Source organism: Piliocolobus tephrosceles, chromosome 4, assembly GCF_002776525.5.
Source record: "Piliocolobus tephrosceles isolate RC106 chromosome 4, ASM277652v3, whole genome shotgun sequence".
Lineage (NCBI taxonomy): Eukaryota > Metazoa > Chordata > Mammalia > Primates > Cercopithecidae > Piliocolobus > Piliocolobus tephrosceles.
Window position 1 is genome coordinate 79,823,177 of NC_045437.1, and position 23,020 is coordinate 79,846,196.

The 23,020-nt window shown below is 35.4% G+C and overlaps 1 protein-coding gene across 7 annotated transcripts in view; it reads left to right on the top strand.

The window, feature by feature from the left end:
* XRCC4 (X-ray repair cross complementing 4) overlaps positions 1-23,020 on the top strand; it is a 321,280-nt gene that overhangs the window by 19,588 nt on the left and 278,672 nt on the right. For all 7 annotated transcript variants that reach the window (XM_023214996.1, XM_026454266.1, XM_026454267.1 and 4 more), the window contains exons 2-3: positions 9,563-9,711; positions 15,666-15,841. In XM_023214996.1, coding sequence (XP_023070764.1) covers positions 9,573-9,711; positions 15,666-15,841 — 315 coding nt within the window. In that variant the 5' untranslated portion in view covers positions 9,563-9,572. The remainder of the gene's footprint in view (positions 1-9,562; positions 9,712-15,665; positions 15,842-23,020) is intronic.

Consider the following 23,020-nt stretch of genomic DNA (forward strand, 5'->3'; position numbering starts at 1 on the left):
GATCAGCCTTGGCCACAGGCTGTATTCCTTTATTTGAGTTCAACAGTTAGACAGGGTTGCAGGAGAGTCCTTGAGGTTAAGTGGATTGGGATGGATGGACCAATTTTTATGCTCAATAGAAATGCTTATTAGAAATGCTCAGAGGGGTAGGAAAGTAGGCTTTGAGGCTAGGGACCACTGTGGTTAAACTCCCTCCTGTGTCAGAACAAGTGCCTGCTTGTTTTCAAAATCTGCTGAGGATCTGTTGTGGGGTGGAGGCTGGCAAGCTTATCCCAGTTGCTCAGACTGGCTAGTCTTCTAGTAGTTCTCTGTGTAGGCAGGATTACTCCTGGACTGCAGCAGAGAGAGGCTGTAGCTAAGCAGAGGCCCTTCAGGATCTGCTGTGGATCGGAGGCTAACAAGTCTGTCCCAGTGCACAGACCATGAATCTCCTAGCAGATCTTTGTACTTTTAGGATAGTTCTCAAATTGCAGTAGGAGGGGCTAGAGCTAAACTGGGCCCGTTCACAATCTGCTGTGGGACAGGAGCTGGTAAGCCTGTTCTGGTATTACTAAGATGGATGCTTCTTTCAGCAGTTCCCCGTCCAGGCAAGATAGTCCCCAGCAAGAGGATTGGAGCTGAGACCAAGCTGTTTCAGGATCTGCTGTGGGATACAGGCAGACACACCTGTCCCAGTGGCTCAGACTTACACAAATCCCAAAAGTTCTTTGCATAGGTGGGATAGTTTCTTCGCTGTGGCAGAGAGGGGTTTGGAGCTGAGACTGAGCCCTGTCAGGATCTACTGTGGGATGAAGCCTGCTGTGGTGACTCAGATATGTGAGTCTCCCAGCAGTTCTCTACATGGGCAGGATATTTCCAGGGCTGCAGGAGAGAAGTGCTGTAGCCAAGAAAGGTCCCCCTTGGGATCAGCTGTGGGATAGAGGGTAGCAATCCTGTCCCAGTGGCTCAGATGGGTAAGTGTTTCTCTGGGTTTCTGTGTGAGCAGTAATAAGCAGGGACCACAGATGAGGGGGGCTGGAGCTGAATTATAGGGTAACTTTTGGGTCCACTGCCAAGACTGATGTTGGTGGGCTGACCAGCCTTTGTGGTGCACTTGGGTGTGTAATTCCTCCAGGACCCCTTGGCAGATGGTTTTAGTTGCAAAAGCTGAAGGGGGGTCTGAAGCCAAGCCATTTGGCGAACAGGATTGTTTCTGGGTTTGAACCTAGGAGCCCAATCTGTGTGTCTAGGTGCAAGTTTGTACCCTCAAAATGACCTTCCTAAGTCTTGGGCTCTGCTGGGGTTTTACAGCCTCCTACCTGAATCCCAGGACACCTACAACAAGATTTTTGTTTGTGGATGGGTACAGAATTCTTATTGTAGGTGTACATATATAATTTTGGAAACTTTATACTCAGTGTTTTGAAAAAATATGAGCCAACATTTAAAAGCCAGTTGACTTCTGCATAAAAATAGGAATTTGTCAGTTTCTTGAATAATCTGAATGACGGAACACTAAGGACCGGTACTTACCAATGATAACAATCTGCTTTGCAGTGAGTAATGGCTACCATCTTTATATGGTAATTGCAGTTTCTAGTTTTCCACAGTCCCACTCATCATGCAATGGATGCATATGTCCTCACTCCTGATCTGCATGGCTCCTGGAAGTATTAGAACTTGTACCCTTACAAGAGAGAATAGAGCTTGACTTAAATTTTAGGTATAAATTTCAGCCTACTTTGAGAATGTATAACCCAAGGGAACTCAGAATAGAGTCTTGCTTATACTTTGGACCTTCTTGTTGCTGGAGTTGTACAAAATGTATTCAGAGATGTGGTCAAAATGACTTAGACTGAGAAATTGAAGCGTGGGAAATAAATATGTAGTTACTCATCCAATTAGGAATGTAAGTCCTTGTGTGCTATTTATAACTGTTACTATCATTTGAACTGTATGAAATTGTCATTTTTATAGGTTAAAAATTGTGAAATGTTGGTAATTTTATATAGTTCCTAGTTTTATATTGCTGAATTTGAGGATATGTTATAGGTTTTGTTTTGTTTTTTCCTCAGACTAAGTTCCTCAATCTTATCACTTATTCTCTTGTTTGTCATTAAGAAATAGGCAGATAAATGGGTACAGTTTTAAGTAAATGATGGGTTTGTGAGTGGGGGGGGGGGAAGTACATTGTTTATAAGTCTTACTCCTTTTTCATACAAGTGCTTTTAGTTACATTTCAGTTCTGAAAAACACTTTTTTTTTTTTTTTAAGTAGAAGACTGTAGATAAGCTTAATTGGTGATGTTTCATAGGAACACCCTCACTCATTTGGAATTAAAATATGAGAGGTGTCAAAAATTTTGAGGCTTAAGAAATTATAATTACTAAGTTCTTGTTGAAAAAAGACTGCTGCTTAGTTAATGCTGTTTCAGGTACTATCTTATCTCTTCAGTTCTGTTAAGTGTCATTCTCACATGAAACTGCAATTAGAACTAAAGTGTTCTTGTGACAGTCTAGAAAGTTTCCAAAATGATAAGTGTACGCTCATCCTTTCTGCCAAGTTTATTTGTAATCAAAAGTGGCTGTTAATAATATGAAGGAAATTACAGTCTTGGAACTTAGGGTCCAATTTTAAGGGCACCTTGGAGCTAGATATTAAATAGTATGTGGAAAATTTGTTCATGCATTAGGTCATTTTATTGCTTTTTAATACCCACTTTATAGGGTTAGAGTAGGAAAGGAGAGGAAGTGAAATTTATGTTTATCACTGAAACTAATGATTATTAATGGTGTTTGTAAAAGATAAGCAGAGGAAATGAGAAGTAATACGATATTTGGAATGGCAGCAACTGGCATTCCACAGTCATGAGAGGTAATTAAGAAAGGACTGTGACCTCAACCAAGAGGCCTTATTTTTTAGACTTATTTTGTAGTACTAATGCTGTATTCCTAAAGCATCAGATTAATTTAATGTCTCCCTTGTACATCAGCTGTATATTACAAGTTTTTGAATAAGATTATGTTAGCAGTTATAACTGTATTTTACTACCTTATGGCGACCAAACATCGTGGTTTGCCTGGAATTGAGAGATTTTCTAGGTCTTGGGACTTTGTTTGAAAATTAGGAAAACACCAGGACAGGTGGTTACCTTACTTTCAAAATTATTAAAATGGAGTTAATTCTTACATGATTAGAAGGGTATTTAGTAATCCTGTGAATTCTTTACACGTAATGTTTAGAAAAAAGTCTAACTTGAAAATATTATTTTAGGAAAGCACTTTTTATATAGAAGTGTTGCTGGATATTTTTATTTTAATTGCTTTGGAAATTTAAAGGCAAATTGACTTTGTGATAATTTTTTCAAAAAAGAAAAAATCATAATTTACCCTTGGGTAGCACTAACCAGCAAGTTGGCAGGCTGTTAATAATGAAAATGCTAGCAATAAATTATTCAGTAAAAAAAAACTTTAGGGAGTGGGAATTCTGATAAAAAGGTAAAATGCAAATAGTCAGTGCTTTTAAAACATACTAAACAAGAAATAATCCTTTTGTTTGCACTTAGTTTTCCTAAATTGTGTGATTGTCTCAGAAGTGAATAGCCTAGTAGTAGTTGCATAAACCTTTCTTTCCTTTTTTCTAGCAATTGTATATGTTCCTGTCTTTGAATTTTTATAATGTGATAAGACTTTAAAACAATCTGTGACCACACTTTTGGTTTGCAATTTAAATTTTCTCTTTTAAGAATAAAAATAATAAGGTCAAACAAAATAATGTAACCAAGAATCTAATTACAGACTATTAACAGCATATGCTGTGTGCTAATCTTTATTCTGAACTTACTTTAGGTATCAGCCTACTTTTCTCAACAAGGGGGCACTTAAGTTAATTGCTTCATTAGAAACATGCATTTAGCACTTTCTGATCTGTAAGTGCAACTCTTTGGCAGAGCTGCAGAAGTTTGAACACCTGCAGCCCAAGCAGCTTAAAAAGAAGTCATAATTTACTATAAAGGAAAATAAAAGAAGCTCAAGTTCAAAATGGTGTTATCAATGATATAGTGTTGTAACTAACTTGAGCTGACCTAAGAGCGAGAGTTGGCTTCTGCACTGCTCCTTATCAGCATCCAAAAGGGCATACAAAATTCTTTGTAAACTAATTTAAAAAGTGTCTTGTTTATTCAGAAGCAACTGTGAATGGTATTTGTTCAGACCTTAGATCACAGCAATTGCATACCAGCCAACAACTTATTTCTCTTCTAAGAGAGAGGCCAAGTATCAAAGACACAAAGTACTAAAGATAAGCTTCTCAATTCTCAACTGTTCTGAACTCTCAATAAAGCTACTGATGTACAAATTGGGGTGGGACCCAAGTGTTTCCACCTGCAGGCTTGTCTTAGATCCTTGGCTCTGCCTGGGAGAGGTGCTGATACTAATGTGACCTTTAGTGCCCTTAGAAAACAAAACACAGGCTTTCTTATAGCCCTAATCAATCAGTCCCCCTGAAGAGTATTCCACCCCCTTTCTTCAAGTAGTCCTGGGGCAAAAAACTATGGGTAACTATTCCCGTTCACAGGGCTGGTGAAAGCAAAGAGATCGTTCATTTCCTCTTATTGAATCTTAAAAGACATTCCAAGTCATGTTTTTTTCTGTTTCCATGGGTGATTCTTATTAGATGTTTTGTACTTGATATTTTGTAAGAGGGTGATCTCAGTAAGTAAAAGAATGAAGTGCTTTCAAACCTCATTCAAATAGTATGGTATTAGGAAATTAAGACTTACTTGATATAAAGAACATTTCTGAGATGGCTGAGGCACAGGATACTTTTAGGATACTGTGTTGTCACTTATGGGTTATTAATATGTTAATTGCTTAAACATGGTTCACAGGTAGTCTCCAAAGTTTCAAATCTGAGTTTACTAAATAATAGAATCTTTAAAATAAAATCATATAATTTTTGTTATGAATACCTAGAATTAGAAAATTGGAAAATGTTTGAAACATGAATAATTGAAAGATGTTCTTAAAATTGATCCCCAGATGTCTTTTTAACATCATGAGATTAAAGCCCTTTATATTATTGTGAAAGTAGGAGTTACTGACAGGTATCTGGAATATTGAATTTTAAACTAAATTTTCTCTATAATTGGAAATTTGTCACTTGGTTCAAATATGGTTTTAAAAAAAGCAATGAAACTAATTGCTATTTCACAGTAATTGTAAGTGCTGTATTTTCCTTTCAAAAAATTATATTAATAGTAACAATAACCATGGTTCTTAAGGTAAGTTTAAGAAAAAATAATCTGCATAAGTATGTGTGCATCTGTGTATGTTTGTGTGGAAATACAATAGAGGCCAAAAATGCTATGCCATAAGTAGTTTCTATACCGTCCTATGCACCCCACCCCCAACATTGTGCGTTTTGAGCCAATTAGAATTATGTAAGCCTTGAACTATATGTGTTTGTCAATGATTGGCATAGAAAAACAGTAACACAGATTTTCCAGTAATTTTCAAATTTAAAGATTCCAGAGCATGTGAATAATTTACTGTGCGTTAAGTGTATTGACTAATTGATCTAAAATAAAATATTCACAAATGGATAAAGCATTTCAGAATTAAGTACATCTAGGCAAAGGACCTCTTTGTAGGAAAAAATTTTGACTAAATGGAATATTTAAAAATAATTATTTTTTTCAATGATTATGATGTCAAAGCTACAAACTTAAATATACCTAAAATTTTTACATGCCTAATTGATGGGGCTACAAGGATTACTTTATAATGTTTTGTAAAAGGATCATCTAGTAAGAGATTCTTGCTATGTGATTAAATAATAGTTATAATATTTTCATGTTGGAAGTTTGTGCTTTGTTCCTGATCCTGACTTTTTATAATGTTTTCTTTTTACATTTTTATAATTTTTATGTTATTTCTCTAGTTTTGCTTATTAGCTTCTACAGTATAAGCATCTTTTAATGAAACTCACAAAATTAATTATACAGTATCAGGTGTTACAGTATTAGAACAAATATAGGTATTTGCTTGAACTAAGTAGTATGTGTCATTTTACAGTCTGATAAATTTGAAGTCAATCTGGGCAAGATTCTAGAGTGATTTACCAGAAGAATTGCTTTTGGATGAAAAGAAAAAGAACCTATCATTGTTATAAATAAGAGTAGGATCACTAATTAACAGTTGTAATTTCTTTTTTTGTTTTTGTTCTTTTATATAGCATTGATAGACTGGTAGAGTAGATAGATTTTGCCAAGGATTCTCCTTATATTCTTGTGACTTAGAAATATAAGTGGTGTTCCCACGTAGTGTTGATGATTGATGTCTTCTCGAGGGTGTTTCTAATGGCAGACTACACAGGTCTATGCCTGAGCTTGTCCTGCTCAACATTTTATGTGCATGACTTGAATACTTAGAAGAAGAGGTTTATCAGATTTCTAGATGACAAAGTCAGAGAGATTGTAAACGTGTTGGGTCACAGGAACAGAATCACTATTCAATGTAACCTTAACAAGCCAATGTAAAACATAAATTTGAACCCCAGCAAAACACATCAGACAACATCAACAAAAATTACAAAGGATAGAGTAAAAATGACTTAGTAATAACATATGTAGAAAAACAACTAAACAAGGTTTAGTTTATATTAAACTCAAATAGGAGTTTTTAGAATGATGTAGCTGCCAAAAACACAACAGAATACCCTCAACACAACCCCATCACTCTCACTATCATTAAAAACAGTAATTAAAACCGAATATGATATTTCCTTGAAATTATAGAAGTGCACTATTTAGGATGAAGTAATAGTCTTTGTCTGTTTTTTAATTGTTTATAAAACAACTAGAGTACTAGTTGTACATAGTACAGTGAACTATGCTTTGAATGGCAGAGATTGTAGTAAATTTTGTGGAGATTAATCAAACTAGTGAGGGTATCAGAAATCATCTTATAGTAACTGTTTTCACTGCAAGCATATAGTCATGAGAAGAGGCCTGTTGTGTGTAAGATGATTTAGACTTAATCTGTATGGCCCCTACTGGTATTACTAGGAAAAATGGGTAGAATTCATGGGTGACAGATTTGAAATAATTTTAAATGAATCCAAGGATGAGTATTTGTGGAAAGACTTCTTTGGGACAGGTGTAGACTTTTCAAATCCTGGGCAGACATATCCAGAAGTCAGCAGTAAGGTATAGGAGATCAGAGTTGGAAACTTTTTTCTTGTAACTTGATCCAGGATCAGAACTGGCTATTTTGTTTCCCACATGTCTAGTATGATTGCAGAATATAAGCTTGGTTAACTATCATTTGATGGGAAACTGGAAATAAGTCTTAGTTTTGTTTTAGAGTGGTCTTAAAACAACAGTTCCTTATCTGGCAATGCCTGTCACACGGCAGAAGCTCCCTAAGCATACCTCTTTCATGGTCTAACCCTGTTTCTTTATCTGGTAACTTTAGAAGTCTGGTTTTTCTTAACTTCAGATCTACTAGACTTCCACATTCCTACTCACAAGCAAAGTGCTGTGTTAAGAAGAGCAGGTGGTGGATTTGAGTCCTTGCACCACCACTTAGTGTGTGATCTTGGATATTAAACGTTACCTCTGTTTTTTGATTCATAAAATGAGGATCCTGTTAGTTGCTATATTCATAGGGTTCCAGTAAAGATAGAGCTGATACATATATGTCAACATACTTCCATTAATTATAGTACTTAATGGATTATTTAGTCACTAAGAATGCTAGGCGTAAAACTCTGTGCCACCATGAAAAAAGCTGTTTATAAGATTTGTTTAAACATGGGTGTCTGTAGATAAAGACAGAGGGAAATGTTTAGATAATCATTGTTTTGGGAAGGGTGAGGTTAGGTTTTTAGAATTTTTATATTATGTGGATTTCTGTTTGTTCAAGTAATGAAGTTCTTGTGCAGTTGCAAAGTACTTAACAAATGAATGATGATGATCTTAGATCTGACTCCCTTCTAACTCTAACTTCCAGTATTACATTGTGTACTCCTAATTCTTATTTTTTTCTTTATTGTATGAAGTCAAAACTTAGGTAACATGAAAACCATGGAAAATGTTTGGAAGAATGTGCAGTCATCAGAATTCTCATACACCAGTTGTAAACTGGTACAACTCTTTTAGAAAAGTATTTGCTGTGTAGTACCAAAACTGAATATATCCATATCCTCTGATCCAGCAATTTTACTTTTAGGTATATACTCAACAGAAATGCATATATATTTGCTAGAGTGTTTCTGGCAGCACTATTTGTAATAGTCAAAACCTAGAAAGTACCCAGATGCCTACCACTAGTAGAATGAATAAATAACCTGTCTTGTACTCATTTAATAGACTACTATACTGCCCTGAAAATCATCTATCACTGTAACCATAGTACGAATGAATCTTTCAAACATAATGTTGAGCAAGAGAAGCCAGGCACAAAATAGAACATGCTGTATGATTATATTTACATAAAGTACAGAAATATTCAAAGCCCTCATCTCTGTTAGAAAATAGGATAGTGGTTATTTGGAGAGGCCAGTGACTAGAGAGGAGGGAGTGTGAGAATGAATTTTGGGGTAGTGATGTTCTGCTTCTTGATCTAGGTTCTACTTACGTGGATTTATTCAATTATAAAATTCATTGAGTTGTACTTTTGTACTTTTTATGTATGTACTTTTCTGTCTATATATAATACTTAAATACAAAACTTAAAAAATGCAAAAACATTTATGGGCTTCGGGCTGTAATAATCTGATGCAACTCATCTCTATTACAGAGTGCCCCTGTCTCAGTGGATAGGGTGTTTCAGTCACTGAGCCTGGACATCTCTGTCTTAGACAAGGCATGACTGGATACTGCCAGCTGTTGGGTTCTGAGATGCCCCACCCCCCGCCGTTGAATTATGCTTACTCAACTTTTTCATTCCACACGGTGTCTCCAGACAGAGACTAAGATACTTGGTCAATTTTATCCTTTCTAATTACTGTAATTTTTCAGTGGTGAGATCACTTCCAGGTCATTCTCACAAGTACTTGCAACGATTTCTTTTGTGGTAGAAAAAGAGCCTGTTGAATCTGGGGAAAAGAAATGGTAAAATTTACTCTGCATATTGTTGAGATGATAACTTTCGGTTTTTTTTAGTAAAGATGAGGTTTCACCATGTTGGCCAGACTGGTCTTGAACTCCTGACCTCAGGCAATCCACCCACCTTGGCCTCCCAAAGTGCTGGGATTACAGGTGTGAGCCACCGCGCCCAGTGGAGATGATAATTTTTATCTTCATTACTTGGAGAAATCATTTTCCATTTATGGGCCTCTTTTTCTCATCTGTAAAAATTGTGAATTAATATTGAAGAAAACTATGAATTTACTGAATGAATATATTATTTACTGAATTTAATGGTTGAATCTAATGGTTGAACCTATTAATACAGTTTTTTTGTTCTGCTTATTTTCTTATTTCCTTGGTGTTTATATAGCTGAGAGGCCAGTACAGAAAAACATCATTATTTGAGTTACAGTTTCTTTTAAAAATATTAATTGTATTCTCCTGTTACAGGTATTAAGAAATGGAGAGAAAAATAAGCAGAATTCATCTTGCTTCTGAACCCAATATAGCTCATTTTCTACAAGTATCTTGGGAGAAAACACTGGAATCTGGTTTTGTTATTACATTTACTGATGGTCATTCAGCATGGACTGGGACAGGTAATATTAAAAACAAAGTTTTTAAAAGTAAAATTTGAGTGTGGTATTCTTCAGTCCTCAGGGATACTTCTCCAATAGATATTGGGTAAGATACGAATTTTACTTGCTATTGCTGTCAAATTTATATACAGGTTTGTAATATTTAATGCCATTTTCTATAATTGATAGTAATAGAAAAACAAGAATGTGTCCTAGAAAATTCTGGTTACCATTTGAATCTTAGTAACTTGGATTTGTTCAGAATTTTAAAATGATCTTTTTATAGAAAATATAAATAGTACTTTCTAAATATATCTGTTCTCAGGATCCCAGGGAAGAAGTCTGGGGCAGAGGAAGGAGATGGGTTAGGTAAATGGCTTTGTGTTGCCTGGGGACAATGGAGTAGTGGTAGGTTATTTATTTATTTATTTTCCCCAATGAACATGTATTACATTTGTAACAAAACAGGATCAGAGCCTAAAAATTTGTAATGCAAGGTTCACACCCATATTTAGGATCTTGGCTATGCTTTTAGGAAATACATTTTTTATTTTTTAACTCTTTGGTGATAGTATTTTAAAAATGCTAATGACCATCAAATCATGTATGGAACATGATGGATATAAAGTAAAAGTATTTAGAATTATATTTTCCTTATATAGGAAGTTTTAATACTCTTCTAAAGTATTTTATTGAAAGATTTAAAGAACTATTTTTATAATTATGCAAAAGTCTCTTCTAGAGTTATGTTGTGAACAATGTTTTCTGTATGATAATTTTTTCATGTTAATTTGTATACTATTTATATCTTCTATTAACTTTAGAAATATTTCTGTAGAATTTGTTACCATGATTATTATATATCGTCTTTAAAATTACATTGTAAAATTTTGTTTCTTTCTTGAGCATTATGAATTCTGTTATACAACACAGTCAAATTGAATTTATACTTACAGAGTTTCAAAAAAATTGTCTTTTTTGACACAGAACAAGTAATATTGATATAGGGATTTCTGTAAAATAAAGAATTTTCAGGGGTAATATTTGCAGTACTTATTATGATATCTATTTAGGCTACACATTTCTCTGTAAGAGAAATCAGAAATCAGGTTGGTGGTTGCAGTTCAAGAGTAGAAGATTGGTCAGCTTAATTTAATGTATGCCAATTCAGAAGACAATATTTCTTGTTTTCGGCTGAAGGATATATAAGGCTAAAGACCAGGGCAATAGATTAATGCTGGTCATCTGGGTGAGAAGAGCAGTTCGAACAACACAGCTTGGAAGCAAGTCCTAGGGGAAGTGGTTGCTTGTATGTAAGGAATACTGTATTTATAACTTTAGATATTTCTAATTGGCCAATGGCATATTCTGTGTATTAAGTTATTGTCAGACAGATGACCTTAAGGTGTTTCAGGAGCCTTAATTATCAAAGGAAGAGACTGAATTCTAATCTAGTCCATAAGCCTCATTCACCAAGACAAAAATCAAAGATAATATGTTATTTGAAATTTTTTGTCACTAAGTATTAGGGGGAAAAAGCGCATTTCATTAACTCTTATCTCTTAATTTAACCAGAAATGTAAGTTGATCTTAAATTTATGGAACATTTCATTTATATCATACAAATTGTGCTGGCATCATTCTTAATAATATTAACATGAATTATCGTTTCACTAGACAGTACAGATCTATATTGAGCGTAAGAGACACATTTGATTTGTCAACACTCTACGCAATTATCTAGACCAGTACCTACGAAATACGTTCTCAATGAATACTTTTTTGATTGAAAGAATGAAAGGATGTCTCAAATATATAAAACCGGTCTGAGAAAAAAGAAAATAAATTGTTCATTTTAGAGTTAGCATGTTTTTGAATGAAAACTCCAGTTTTATATTTACTTATTGTTGACATTTTATTGTAACTGCAGTATATTCTACCATTTATTTTTTAGCTAATGGAATTTCGAGTGACAAACTGTGATATTAAACTTATGTATTCTCTGGTAGATTGTTAACATTTTGGCTTCCTGTACCAAACAAGCTTGAAAACAGAAAATTTTATAGTGTACTATGTGGTCATTTTATTTTCAAAAATATCTAATAATGTTTAAATCTCTCATGTGTTTTATGCTTTCATTCATCTCTATTTTCTTGTTTACATATCAGGGACAAAATAGGAAATCAAATAATATAACACTGTGCCCATGTTTAGTTAAGGCTTATTCCGTAAATGTGATCTGGTACTTTACATGTAGACAATAAAATCACTGAGGACATTGAAACAATTAAATAATTGAAACATGGAAATGGATTTCCTTCCTATACCTCATCCTGTTTTTTTTGTTCAACATTTTGATTGCTGCAGCCTTCAATTTGGACAACTTTTTTTCTCTTTTCATTTTAGTGAAATTAAAAGGATGTAAGTTTCCTTTTAATCTCCCCCACACTAAACTCACTGATTTCCATTAGCAATGTTTTATCTAATGAATGTTTTTGAGGTCCAGTTACCTAATTATCATGTGGTCTATGATCACATCAATATTACAGGGGGTTATATCACAGGGTTAAGTCACAAAGTGGGTGAATGATCGATGACTGTGACTTTTATAAGAATTCCTATTGGCAGTGGGAAACTTGTATCACCCATCGCTGGAATAGTTTGAAGTTTATTAAAGAGTAAATTAAACTTTACTAATTGTTTTATTTTCCACTAACTAGATCCATTTATAATTATCTTAAGCATTAATATTTTTTGACCTATATGGAAATAATGACAGAACTCAGTGGAAAGAGGATTTTAATAAATCAAGCAATGAAATGGGTTTATGATGCAATACCAACTGGAATGCTAATGGTATGGTAAGACTGTATGTCTTCTCAGCTCCAGTACAAGCTTAGGATGTGTGCAGGCTTTTGGTTAGTTATATGTAGGTATCTGAAGGAAAAAAATCCTCTTTCCTCACTTACATCTTCATCTAACTATAAACACTGCAAAAGTGATGCTTTTCAGTGTCGAAGTGAGTCTCAGTCTGACTCCTACTAGTCTGAGAATGGTTCCTTGGTTTTTGGTCATGTTGCCCTGCTCATGTTTTATGCCTTATTATGTGGTTCAGATGCATTCTTGCTGAATTTTATTATTTCCATTGCTTTTATTCTTGGTCACTGAAGTTTTAGAGCATCGAGTGCTTACAGCTGTACTTTTTCCAGATGTTCTTGGCACAGAATTCAAAACTGGTGACCAGGTTAGTTTTTCAGGATTAAAGCCCTATGTAGGCAGTCATATTTCCACATTTACTTTCATAGGAAATTTTCAAGTACATTTTTGAACAAATACCTGTTTTATATAATTTCCTTTCATATGTTTTTTCTCCTTCAAAAATTAAATATTCCATAATCAGCACAGTATTCATTGGGAGAGGAAAACAAGAGGATATCTACGATGATAACTGACAAGATATCTAAAATGTTATCTAAGATATTAGCACTTGAATTTGAGCTCCATAGGCTAGCATTTTTGGAATGAATGAATGAATGATTACATATTTTCAGACAGGTATCTTTTCATTTTAATGAAATTTAGAATCCTTTTAACTAGATGCTTTTTAAATAGTTGTTCTCTATTTTCTTTTGTGTTTTCTTCAAGTTTTTCTATGACTGCATTAAAGATGGCATCTGCAAATTTATTTCCTATTTCTCTGTGAAATAACTGTTCTTCCTAGGTATTGGTGAGTTAAAGTTAGATACTTTTTAACATAATGCAAACACAAAATATGAAATTATTCCTTAAATAGGAAGCATTTATCTTCTTATTTTTGTTTTTTTAGAAGAGCTACAAGGGCTTTTGAAATAGGTTTGATAGTGATGATCATATTAAATGTGTCTGCTTCCAATAGAGAAAATGTGAAAGTGTTTTAGAAGCTGTTAATATATGAATATAAGCTATTTTTATTCTTACCTCATTTCAAACGTTGTGTGAAGTGTGAGAATCGTATTTTATTGTCAAAACTTGTTATCAAAAATTGATCATTTAAAATATATTGATACCTTTCAAGACTCCCTTTTTCATTGACTGTCATGGGTCTTCCAGAGCATAGAGACCAAAGGTATGAAAATGTGTCTTCCATTTTAGGGATTCTTTAATCATGATTTCCTTATATTCTGTAATATTTTGTATTAATATTGTTTTTCAAAATTGTGGATGGAAATAATTTATCCAATGTTTCATAACTCTGCTTCACCTCAAAATAAAACACCCAGAGAGACATGAGTATTAATCCTAGCTTTACCAGTTACCTACTACATCACCCTAAACTGTTACTTGATCTCTGTGAGCCTCCGTTTTCTCTTTTGCAAAATGAAAATAATATGTTTTTCAGTTTTATAAGGAATTAAAATAGATAAGTGTAATGCATAAGTATGAAATTATACAACCATATGGGACTTTTATTATTACTGTGACAGCCTAAATTAACACAGGAAACCATCCAACCACACACACATTCCAACAAATATGAGATTAAATCTTGTAATTTTAAAAACAAACAAATATGCAGACCCATTGCTACTTTTGAGTGTAAGAAAGGGAAAACCTCAGATGCCATGTTTGAGGAGGTATTTCAAAACCAAAGTAATTGATGGGAATTAAAGCTTACCTGTACAGTCATGGAATATCTGAACTAGATACACGTCTAGATGACAGTGAGTATAATGTTTGAGTGAAGTGGAATGTTGAGGCTTCAGACCTCTTATGGAATTGGAGTTGAGCTCTCAGTATAAAGAAAGGAACCTGGAAAAATATACTGTTAATAAAATAATCTTATAAAAAGACTACTACTCTGTCCTGAGGATGCAGCATAAAAATAGAACAGTCCCTAAGGACTATGAATGAATAAAAGTCTCAAGAAAAATCAGAACCCTAAACCTGTGTTATGTGTGTATGCGAGGTTTAAAATGGAAAACTTTGCCTCAAGTGTAAAAATCAAGGTGAGAAATTAACTTTCAAAACTAGTCTCGAACTGATGAAACTTGTAATGACCCCCAGAAAGGCAAACCAGCAACCTTCATTTAAGACCACTTCTTCCCAGAACACTTGCCACTTTGGCTAGAGGCGAGCTGTACTCAAATGTTACAAAGCATGAAAGGAAAAGAAGTAAAACAAGAATTTTTCCACAGATAGAAGAAACATAATTTATACTCCAGGAGCCACACATAAATACAGAAATGAAAGAGATCTTAAAATACGTTTATTTAAATATTTAAAAGACGGGTAGGGTAGAACAGGATATAATGACAAAGGAACAAAGATAATACCTAGAATTGAAAATATGATTACTGAAACAAAAATCTCAATGATAGATAAAACATCAGCTTTAAAAATACCTAGATAAGAGAATTGGAAGCCAGATCTCTAGTATAGTATGTGTTGCAGAGGAGATGCTCAGTACATTTTAGTTTCCTTCCCATTCTTTCCTTATCATCTTTCATCCATATTTTCTGTTGTTGGCACATGGTATGAGAATAATGAGCTCCACTTTTCCTTTTGTTTTACTCTGCTCATATGAGTGAGAAATACACTGTAGACTATTGAATCTTTGATGCAAGGAAGGAAGATGTTATAAAATACTGAGCTTATTATTCATTATAGGAAATTATCTGGCTTTGACCTAAGAGCAGGTACACAAAGTGGAAGTTTCTGTAATAACTTACAGTGTGTTTCATCTGAGGACAGAGAAAGACTGTCAAGGGTTTAATGTATTTCACATGAGTTGTGAGTCTAAATTAATGCATTTCTTAAAAATTGCTAGTTCAGTAAAAAGGAATAATTTGATTTAAAAATGTGTAGTATAGGGATTGATTTTACTTGTTTAAATTTCTGCTACATGTGATAAATTAGTACTAACAGATTAAACTATTATTTTTTCATGTGTAGTCGTTTACTTTTCATTTTAAAACTTTTGTTAATATTTCCCGTAGTTTCTGAATCAGAGATTTCCCAAGAAGCTGATGACATGGCAATGGAAAAAGGGAAATATGTTGATGAACTGAGAAAAGCATTGGTGTCAGGAGCAGGACCAGCTGATGTATACACATTTAATTTTTCTAAAGAGTCTTGTTACTTCTTCTTTGAGAAAAACCTGAAAGATATTTCAGTAAGTAAAACTTTCCAAAATGTTACATAGTAAAATGTCAGAGCACTTATTGAGGGATTATATTTAAATATAAGTAACTACTATATTATTCCCAGAACACCTCAGAAGCAAAAGCTTGAAAAGTACTTGGTTTCCACATTGGAAGAGACTTCAAAGCTAAAGTCATTAAATATATTAATGAATCACGAAAAATAATTATTGGAAAATATATTTAGTTTTTAATGCTTGAAAAATTTTAAAGTATTACAGAGTTAATTATAATCTTGAAAAAGGTGGGATCAGAAGTTTTAGCCATTGTGACAGGTCTTATTGAAATGTTTTGTGAAATATTGATTTTAAGAAATAAAATATATCTTTGAATATCTAATATTATGACTTATTCTCTACTTTATTAGAGTGTATTTGAAATTTAAAAATACATAGTAAGGATTAAGGATACTTTATTTATTTTGTCAGATTTAAAAATATTAAAATAGAAATAATTTGCAGCCTAAGCTTTGCAGACAAGAGTATCTGCTACTTATTCTGCTCAGTTCCTGCACCAATTCAGATCAAGGCAGGTGGTTTATTTATTAAAGCCTTGCACTAATTATTTGTATATGTTACCTAAGTTGAATAGATATTGAATTTTTTTTTTAACCAGCGGTTTTTAGTCATATATGAGAGCTATCATTTCTGAAGGAGAGGGAAGGAAATGTTTGCTACATTAAGTTAACAAATAGCTATTGAGAATTTGTTTTAGAGCTCAACTTAGTTTAGAAAATTATTTTAAAACAACCTTTTAAATTCAGAATAATTAAAGAGATTTCTTTCCTTAGAGAAACATTTGAAGAAACAAATGGAATCATTATAAATATATTATCATTTAGGGAATAATACAGAGAAACTAGCCTTAGTAATTTATATTTAAAATAAACATTTTCTAATTAGCTGTCAAATTATGTAAGTTTCAATATGCTGAGTTTCTTAAAATGGTAATTTAAAATAGGTTCAGTAAGAAGGTTGGAACCAGCTACTACAATTTTGTTATTTATCATAAGTGTTTTTTCCTATGGCCCAAGCTCAATCAGATGATATTATATATTACAGAAGTGCAGACTCTTCAAATATTTTGAAGCAGATCATTGCCAAATTGGGATCAATGCCATTTCCCATTCACTAAACATTTGCATGTAACAACTAGCATTATTTTGTGCAGCCGTTTTCTAGTTTTTATCTGTTTCATACATATTGATACATAATAAATTCCAAATTGGTGAGGTACATTTTGGAAGGCTGAAAGGCTTTTGATATTTTTGACATGGTGAAAGATGGGGCTTGGTACAGTTGGCATTTATATTAATCTGTTCTCACACTGCTAATAAAGACATAACCGAGGCTGGGTAATTTATAAAGGAAAAAGATTTAATTGACTCACAGTTCCACATGGCTGGGGAGGCCTCACAATCATGGGGGAAAGCAAAAGAGGAGCAAAGTTATGTCTTACGTGGTGGCATGCAAGAGAACATGTGCAGGGGAACTCCCCTTTATAAAATCATTAGATCTCATGAGACTTATTCACTGTCATGAGAACAACACAGGAAAGACCCCCGCTCAGGATTCAGTTACCTCCCACTGGGTCCCTCTTATAACACTTGGGAATTATGAGAGCTACAATTCAAGATGAGATTTGGGTGGAGACAGCCAAATCATATCATTCCACCCAGCCTCTTATGTCCTCACATTTTAAAACCAATCATTCCTTCCCAACAGTCCCCCAGAGTCTTTACTCATTTCAGCATTAATTCAGAAGTCCACAGTCCAAAGTCTCATCTGAGACAAGGCAAGTTCCTTCTACCTATGAGCTTGTAAAATCATAAACAAGTTAGTTACTTCCCAGATACAACGAGGATACAGGCATTAGGTAAATCTACCCATTTCAAATGGGAGAAATTGACTCAAAACAAAGAGACTACAGGCCCCATGCAAGTTTGAAATCCAATAGGGCAGTTATGAAATCTTAAAGTTCCAAAATGATTTCCTTTGACTCATATCTCACATCCAAGTGATGCAGATGCAAGAGGTGGACTCCCACAACCATGAGCTGTTCTACCCCTGTGGCTTTGCAGGGTACAGCTCCCCTCCTGGCTGCTTTCATGAGCTGGCATTGAATATCTGTGGTTTTTCCAGGGGCACAGTGCAAACTGTTGGTGGATCTACCATTCTGGGGTCTGCAGGAAAGTGGCCCTCATCTTACAGCTTCACTAGGCAGTGCCCCAGTGGGGTCTCTGTATAGGGACTCCAATCCCACGTTTCCCTTCCGTACTGCCCTAGCAGAGGTTCTTCATGAGGGCCCTGCCCTTGCAGCAAACTTCTGCCTGGATATCCAGACATTTCTATACATCATCTGAAATCTAGGAAGAGGTTCCCAAACCTCAATTCTTGGCCTCTGTGCACTTGCAGGCTCAACACCACATGGAAGCTGCCAAGACTTGGGACTTGTACCTTCTGAAGCACGGCCCGATCTGTACCTTTGCCCATTTTAGTCACCACTGGAGTCACTGGGATGCAGGGAACCAAGTCCCTAGGCTGCACACTGCAGGGGGGGCCTGGATCTGGCCCAGGAAACCATTTTTTCCACCTAGGCCTCTGGAGCCTATAACTGGGGGAGCTCCCGTGAATATCTCTGACATGTCTCGGAGACATTTCCCCCATTATTGTGGTGATTAACATTTGGCTCCTTATTACTTATGCAAATTTCTGCAGCAGGCTTGAATTTTTCCCCAGAATGTGGGTTTTTCTTTTTTGTTGCATTGTCAGGCTGCAAATTTTCCAAACTTTTATGCTCTGCTTCCTCTTGAATGCCTTGCTGCTTACAAATTTCTTCTGCTAGATACCCTAAATCATTTCTCTCAAGTTGAAAGTTCCACAGATCTCTGAGGTAGGGGCAAAATGCCCCTAGTCTCTTTAAATAGCAAGAGTGACTTTTAGTTCCCAAAAAGTTCCTCATCTCCATCTGAGAGCATCTCAGCCTGGACTTGTTGTCTGTATCAGCATTTTGTTCCAAGCCATTCAACATTTCTGTAGGAAATTCCAAACTTTTCCACATGTTCCTGTCTTCTGAGCTCTCCAAGTCTCTAGGAGGTTCCAGACTTTCCCACATTTTCCTGTCTTCTTTTGAACCCTGCAAACTGTTGCAGTCTCTGCCTGTTACTCAGTTCCAAAGTTACTTTCACATTTTTGGGTGCCTTTATAGCAGCACTCTAGTCTACTGGTATCAGTGTACTGTATCAGTCTGTTCTCACACTGCTAATAAAGACATACCTGAGGCTGGGCAATTTGTAAAGGAAAGAGGTTTAAATGATTCACAGTTCCACATAGCTGGAGAGGCCTCACAATCATGGCAGAAAGAGAAGGAGGAACAAAGTTACGTCTTACATGGTGGCAAGCAAGAGAGCATGTGCAGGTGAACTCCCCTTTATAAAACCTTTAGATCTCATGAGACTTACTCACTTTCATGAGAACAGCATGGGAAAAACCCACCCCCATGATTCGATTACCTCCCACCATGTTTCTCTTACAACATGTGGGAATTATGGGAGCTACAATTCAAGATGAGATTTAGGCCGGGCGTGGTGGCTCAATGCCTGTAATCCCAGTTCTTTGGGTGGCCAAGGTGGGTGGGTGACCTGAGGTTGGGAGTTCCAGACCAGCCTGACCAACATGCAGAAACCCCATCTCACTAAAAATACAAAATTAGCCGGGCATGGTGGCGCATGCATGTAATTCCAGCTACTTGGGAGGCTGAGGCAGGAGAATGGCTTGAACCCAGAAGGTGGAGGTTACAGTGAGCTAAGATCACGCCACTGAACTCCAGCCTGGGCAACAAGTGCGAAACTCTGTCTCAAAACAAACAAACAAACAAACAAACAAACAAAAACAAAAAAACCAAAAACACAAGATGAGATTTGGGTGGGGACACAGACAAACCGTATCAACCTGGATGGAGTACTTGCCATGGCTGGCAATACATCAGGTTTTACTCCTTCTGTGAAGAAAGAACTTTAAGTCCTCTTGATTCATGTCTTCTACAGTTGGGTTGGCATCTATCAGCATCGAAGACTCATAATAATCCTGAAAGATTTTTGCTTGCCACCCTGAAAGTAAACAACTTTATCAGAGCCAGCATCTTGAACTACAGGTACTACCTTTTCAAGAAGTGTTCACAAGAAATGGAAACAGCCTAAAAGGTTACCAGCAATGCAAAAAGTGTGCTGGTTCCCTACAGAATGACTTAAACCACTACATTGCAGTCTAAATAGCTGTCTCCTTATTTATTCATTTATTTATTTGTTTATGAGAAAGAAGGGGCTATTCTCAGAACAGTTCGATAAGGAGGAGTTTGTTCATGGCTTGACTTACTTGAGAGAGATTTTGGATATTTAAATGAGGTAAAACTTCCAGTGCTGTTGTCAGCCTTATGGATAGATGCAGCTGAGAGATAACAAGTTCATTTGGCCAAAGTGTCATGGTAATCTTCAGTGTTCAGGATGTGCTTCTGCAAACTGATTTCAGAGTGACAATATCTCATAAATTCATCTGCTGGCAAAAAAAATCTGCAGACAATTGGAACGAAACATGGCAGACAGAATACTTTTTTGAAGCTAATTTTGCTTGGATGACCTAAAAATTGAGGAGTTTGTAATACTTTTCTTGATGATACAGACATCTGATTGTTGCCAAAAATGACCTCCTAAACTTAGAAGAAAGGAAAAGAATGAATATAAATTCAACTCAAAAAGTTGTAAATTCTATTGTTTCTTAATGTAAGATTGCTCCCCCGTGACAAAGAGTTGCTCCCAGATGCATACCTCTGAGAGTCAGGGTTTTAAGACATTTATTGCCATCAGTTCAAGAAATTTTGTGTGTCTAATTGTGTGTTCACTGTACAATTTAAACATTTTGGATATCTAACTTACATAAGAATTGTTTGACATTTATATTTATAACAAATTTTCTTTTTTTTTCTTAAAAGGAAGTAACCACTATTTTAGTATTCAAAAATACCTGATATTTTGAAAATACTATCTTATGGTTTGTCTGAGTGAGAGAATTACAAATTTTTATCTCTCTCTCTCTCTCTCTCTCTTTTTTGAGATGGAGCCTCGCTCTGTCATGCAGGCTGGAGTGCAATGGTGCAATCTCAGCTCACTGCAACCTCTGCCTCCCAGGTTCAAGTGATTTTCCTGCCTTAGCCTCCTGAGTAGCTGAGATTACAGGTGCATGTCACCATGCCTGGCTGATTTTTGTATTTTTAGTAGAAGCGGGGTTGTGCCATGTGCGCCAGGCTGGTCTGACTTCAAGTGATCCGCCTGCCTCAGCCTCCCAAAGATCCGCCTGCCTCAGCCTCCCAAAGTGTTGGGATTACAGGCGTGAGCCACTGCGCCCAGCCAGAGTTACCAATTTCTAATGTAGTGAAATATTTTACATTTTAAACTTGTTTGTCAATATTTATACTCATGTTTTAGGAGCAGTGGGTCCAAATTTTTCATGAGATTGCTTTTGAGCTTATCCTCCCTAAACTTCCCTTAGGCGTTAATTGGCTTTTCTTTATAGATAACATAGATCCTTTCATTTTAGCTTCATTCTCATTTGAATAAATGTCGGGTGAACAGCTACACACTAATTTCTTTTCTCCATAGAGTGCGAACCCATGTGACCCTTCCTGCCTTAGTGCTCTTCATTTAACAGTAGATTGTTCTGGTTGAAAGCATACTGTAGTGCCAGCATTTGGAACTCCTCATCTCTTCAGCACAAGGACTATCACTCACACAAGAGATCATTTGTGTGCTTTAGGTCACTGTTTTCCCTCTACCTTTAACAATTTATCCTGATTTTGCCATACAGACTTTGTCCTGCTAACAATGCATCTTAATGAATAATATATTCATCTTCTTTGTTTGCTTTCATATCTCTGTGTCTTTAGAAAAAATTCATTTATGAGTCAAAGAAAAATACTTAATTCTTTTTGATAAGAATAAACTTGGGCTAATCATTTCACCTTAACTTCCTCATGATTCTGTTTTTTCATCTGTAAAATTTTAAAGTGATTTCTTAGATTAATTCCAGCTCAGCAAACATGTTGTAGAGCTACATATATATCTATATATATGTATATATACACACATATATGTATATGTGTGTATACATATGTATACACACATGTATGCATGTGTATGTATGTATATATAAACATTTTGGCTATAAGGATATGTCTTTCTTAAAAAAATTAATTTAATTTTATTTTAAGTTCTGGGATACATGTGTAGGATGTGTAGGTTTGTTACATAGGTAGGCATGTGCCATGGTGGTTTGCTGCACTTATCAACCCATCACCTGGGTAGTAAGCCCAGCATGCATTAACTATTTTTCCTGGTGCTCTCCCCTTGCCTGGACCCCCTGACCAGCCCCAGTATGCATTGTTCCCCTCCCTGTGTTCATGTGTTTTCGTTGTTCCCCAGTGAAGGAAGCCATGAGGTTTGAAGAAAAATTAAACATGATTTAATACATATGTATGTGTATGTATGTACATCTACACACACACACACACACGTATATAGTGAATATCTAAAACACTAGAATTTGCTACAAGTCTCTAGTAGAATTAATGTGAAGTCTACTTCTATTTCTTTACCCTCATTTCCCCTACTACTTAAATAGCATAGAGGTTTATTTTTTAGTGATATAAAAATCCAAATAGGCAGTCCTGAGTTAATATGATGGCTTTATGATTTTGGAGACACAGGCTTCTTTGTTGCCTTGGCTTTTTTTTTTTTTTTTTAAATTGAGACAGGGTCACACTTTTTTGCCTAGTCTGGAGTACAGTGATGTGATCATAGCTCACTGTAACCTCTGACACCTAGGCTCACAAGAACCTCCTACCTTAGTCTCCCAAAGCACCGAGATTACAGGCATGAGTCAGTGTGCCCAACAGTCTACTTTGTAATTTTTAACAGGTAGTTTTTATTTCATAGTCCAAGATAACTTGTCTAGTTTTACTATTATGCTCACCTTTGAGGCAGCAGGACCCAGTTAAAGAGACAGGAAATAATATGTGCCTTTTCTTTAAGATGATCACTCCCAAATTTGATACATTCCTTTTGCTTACGTCCCATTGGCCAGAATGTCGTCACATAGCTT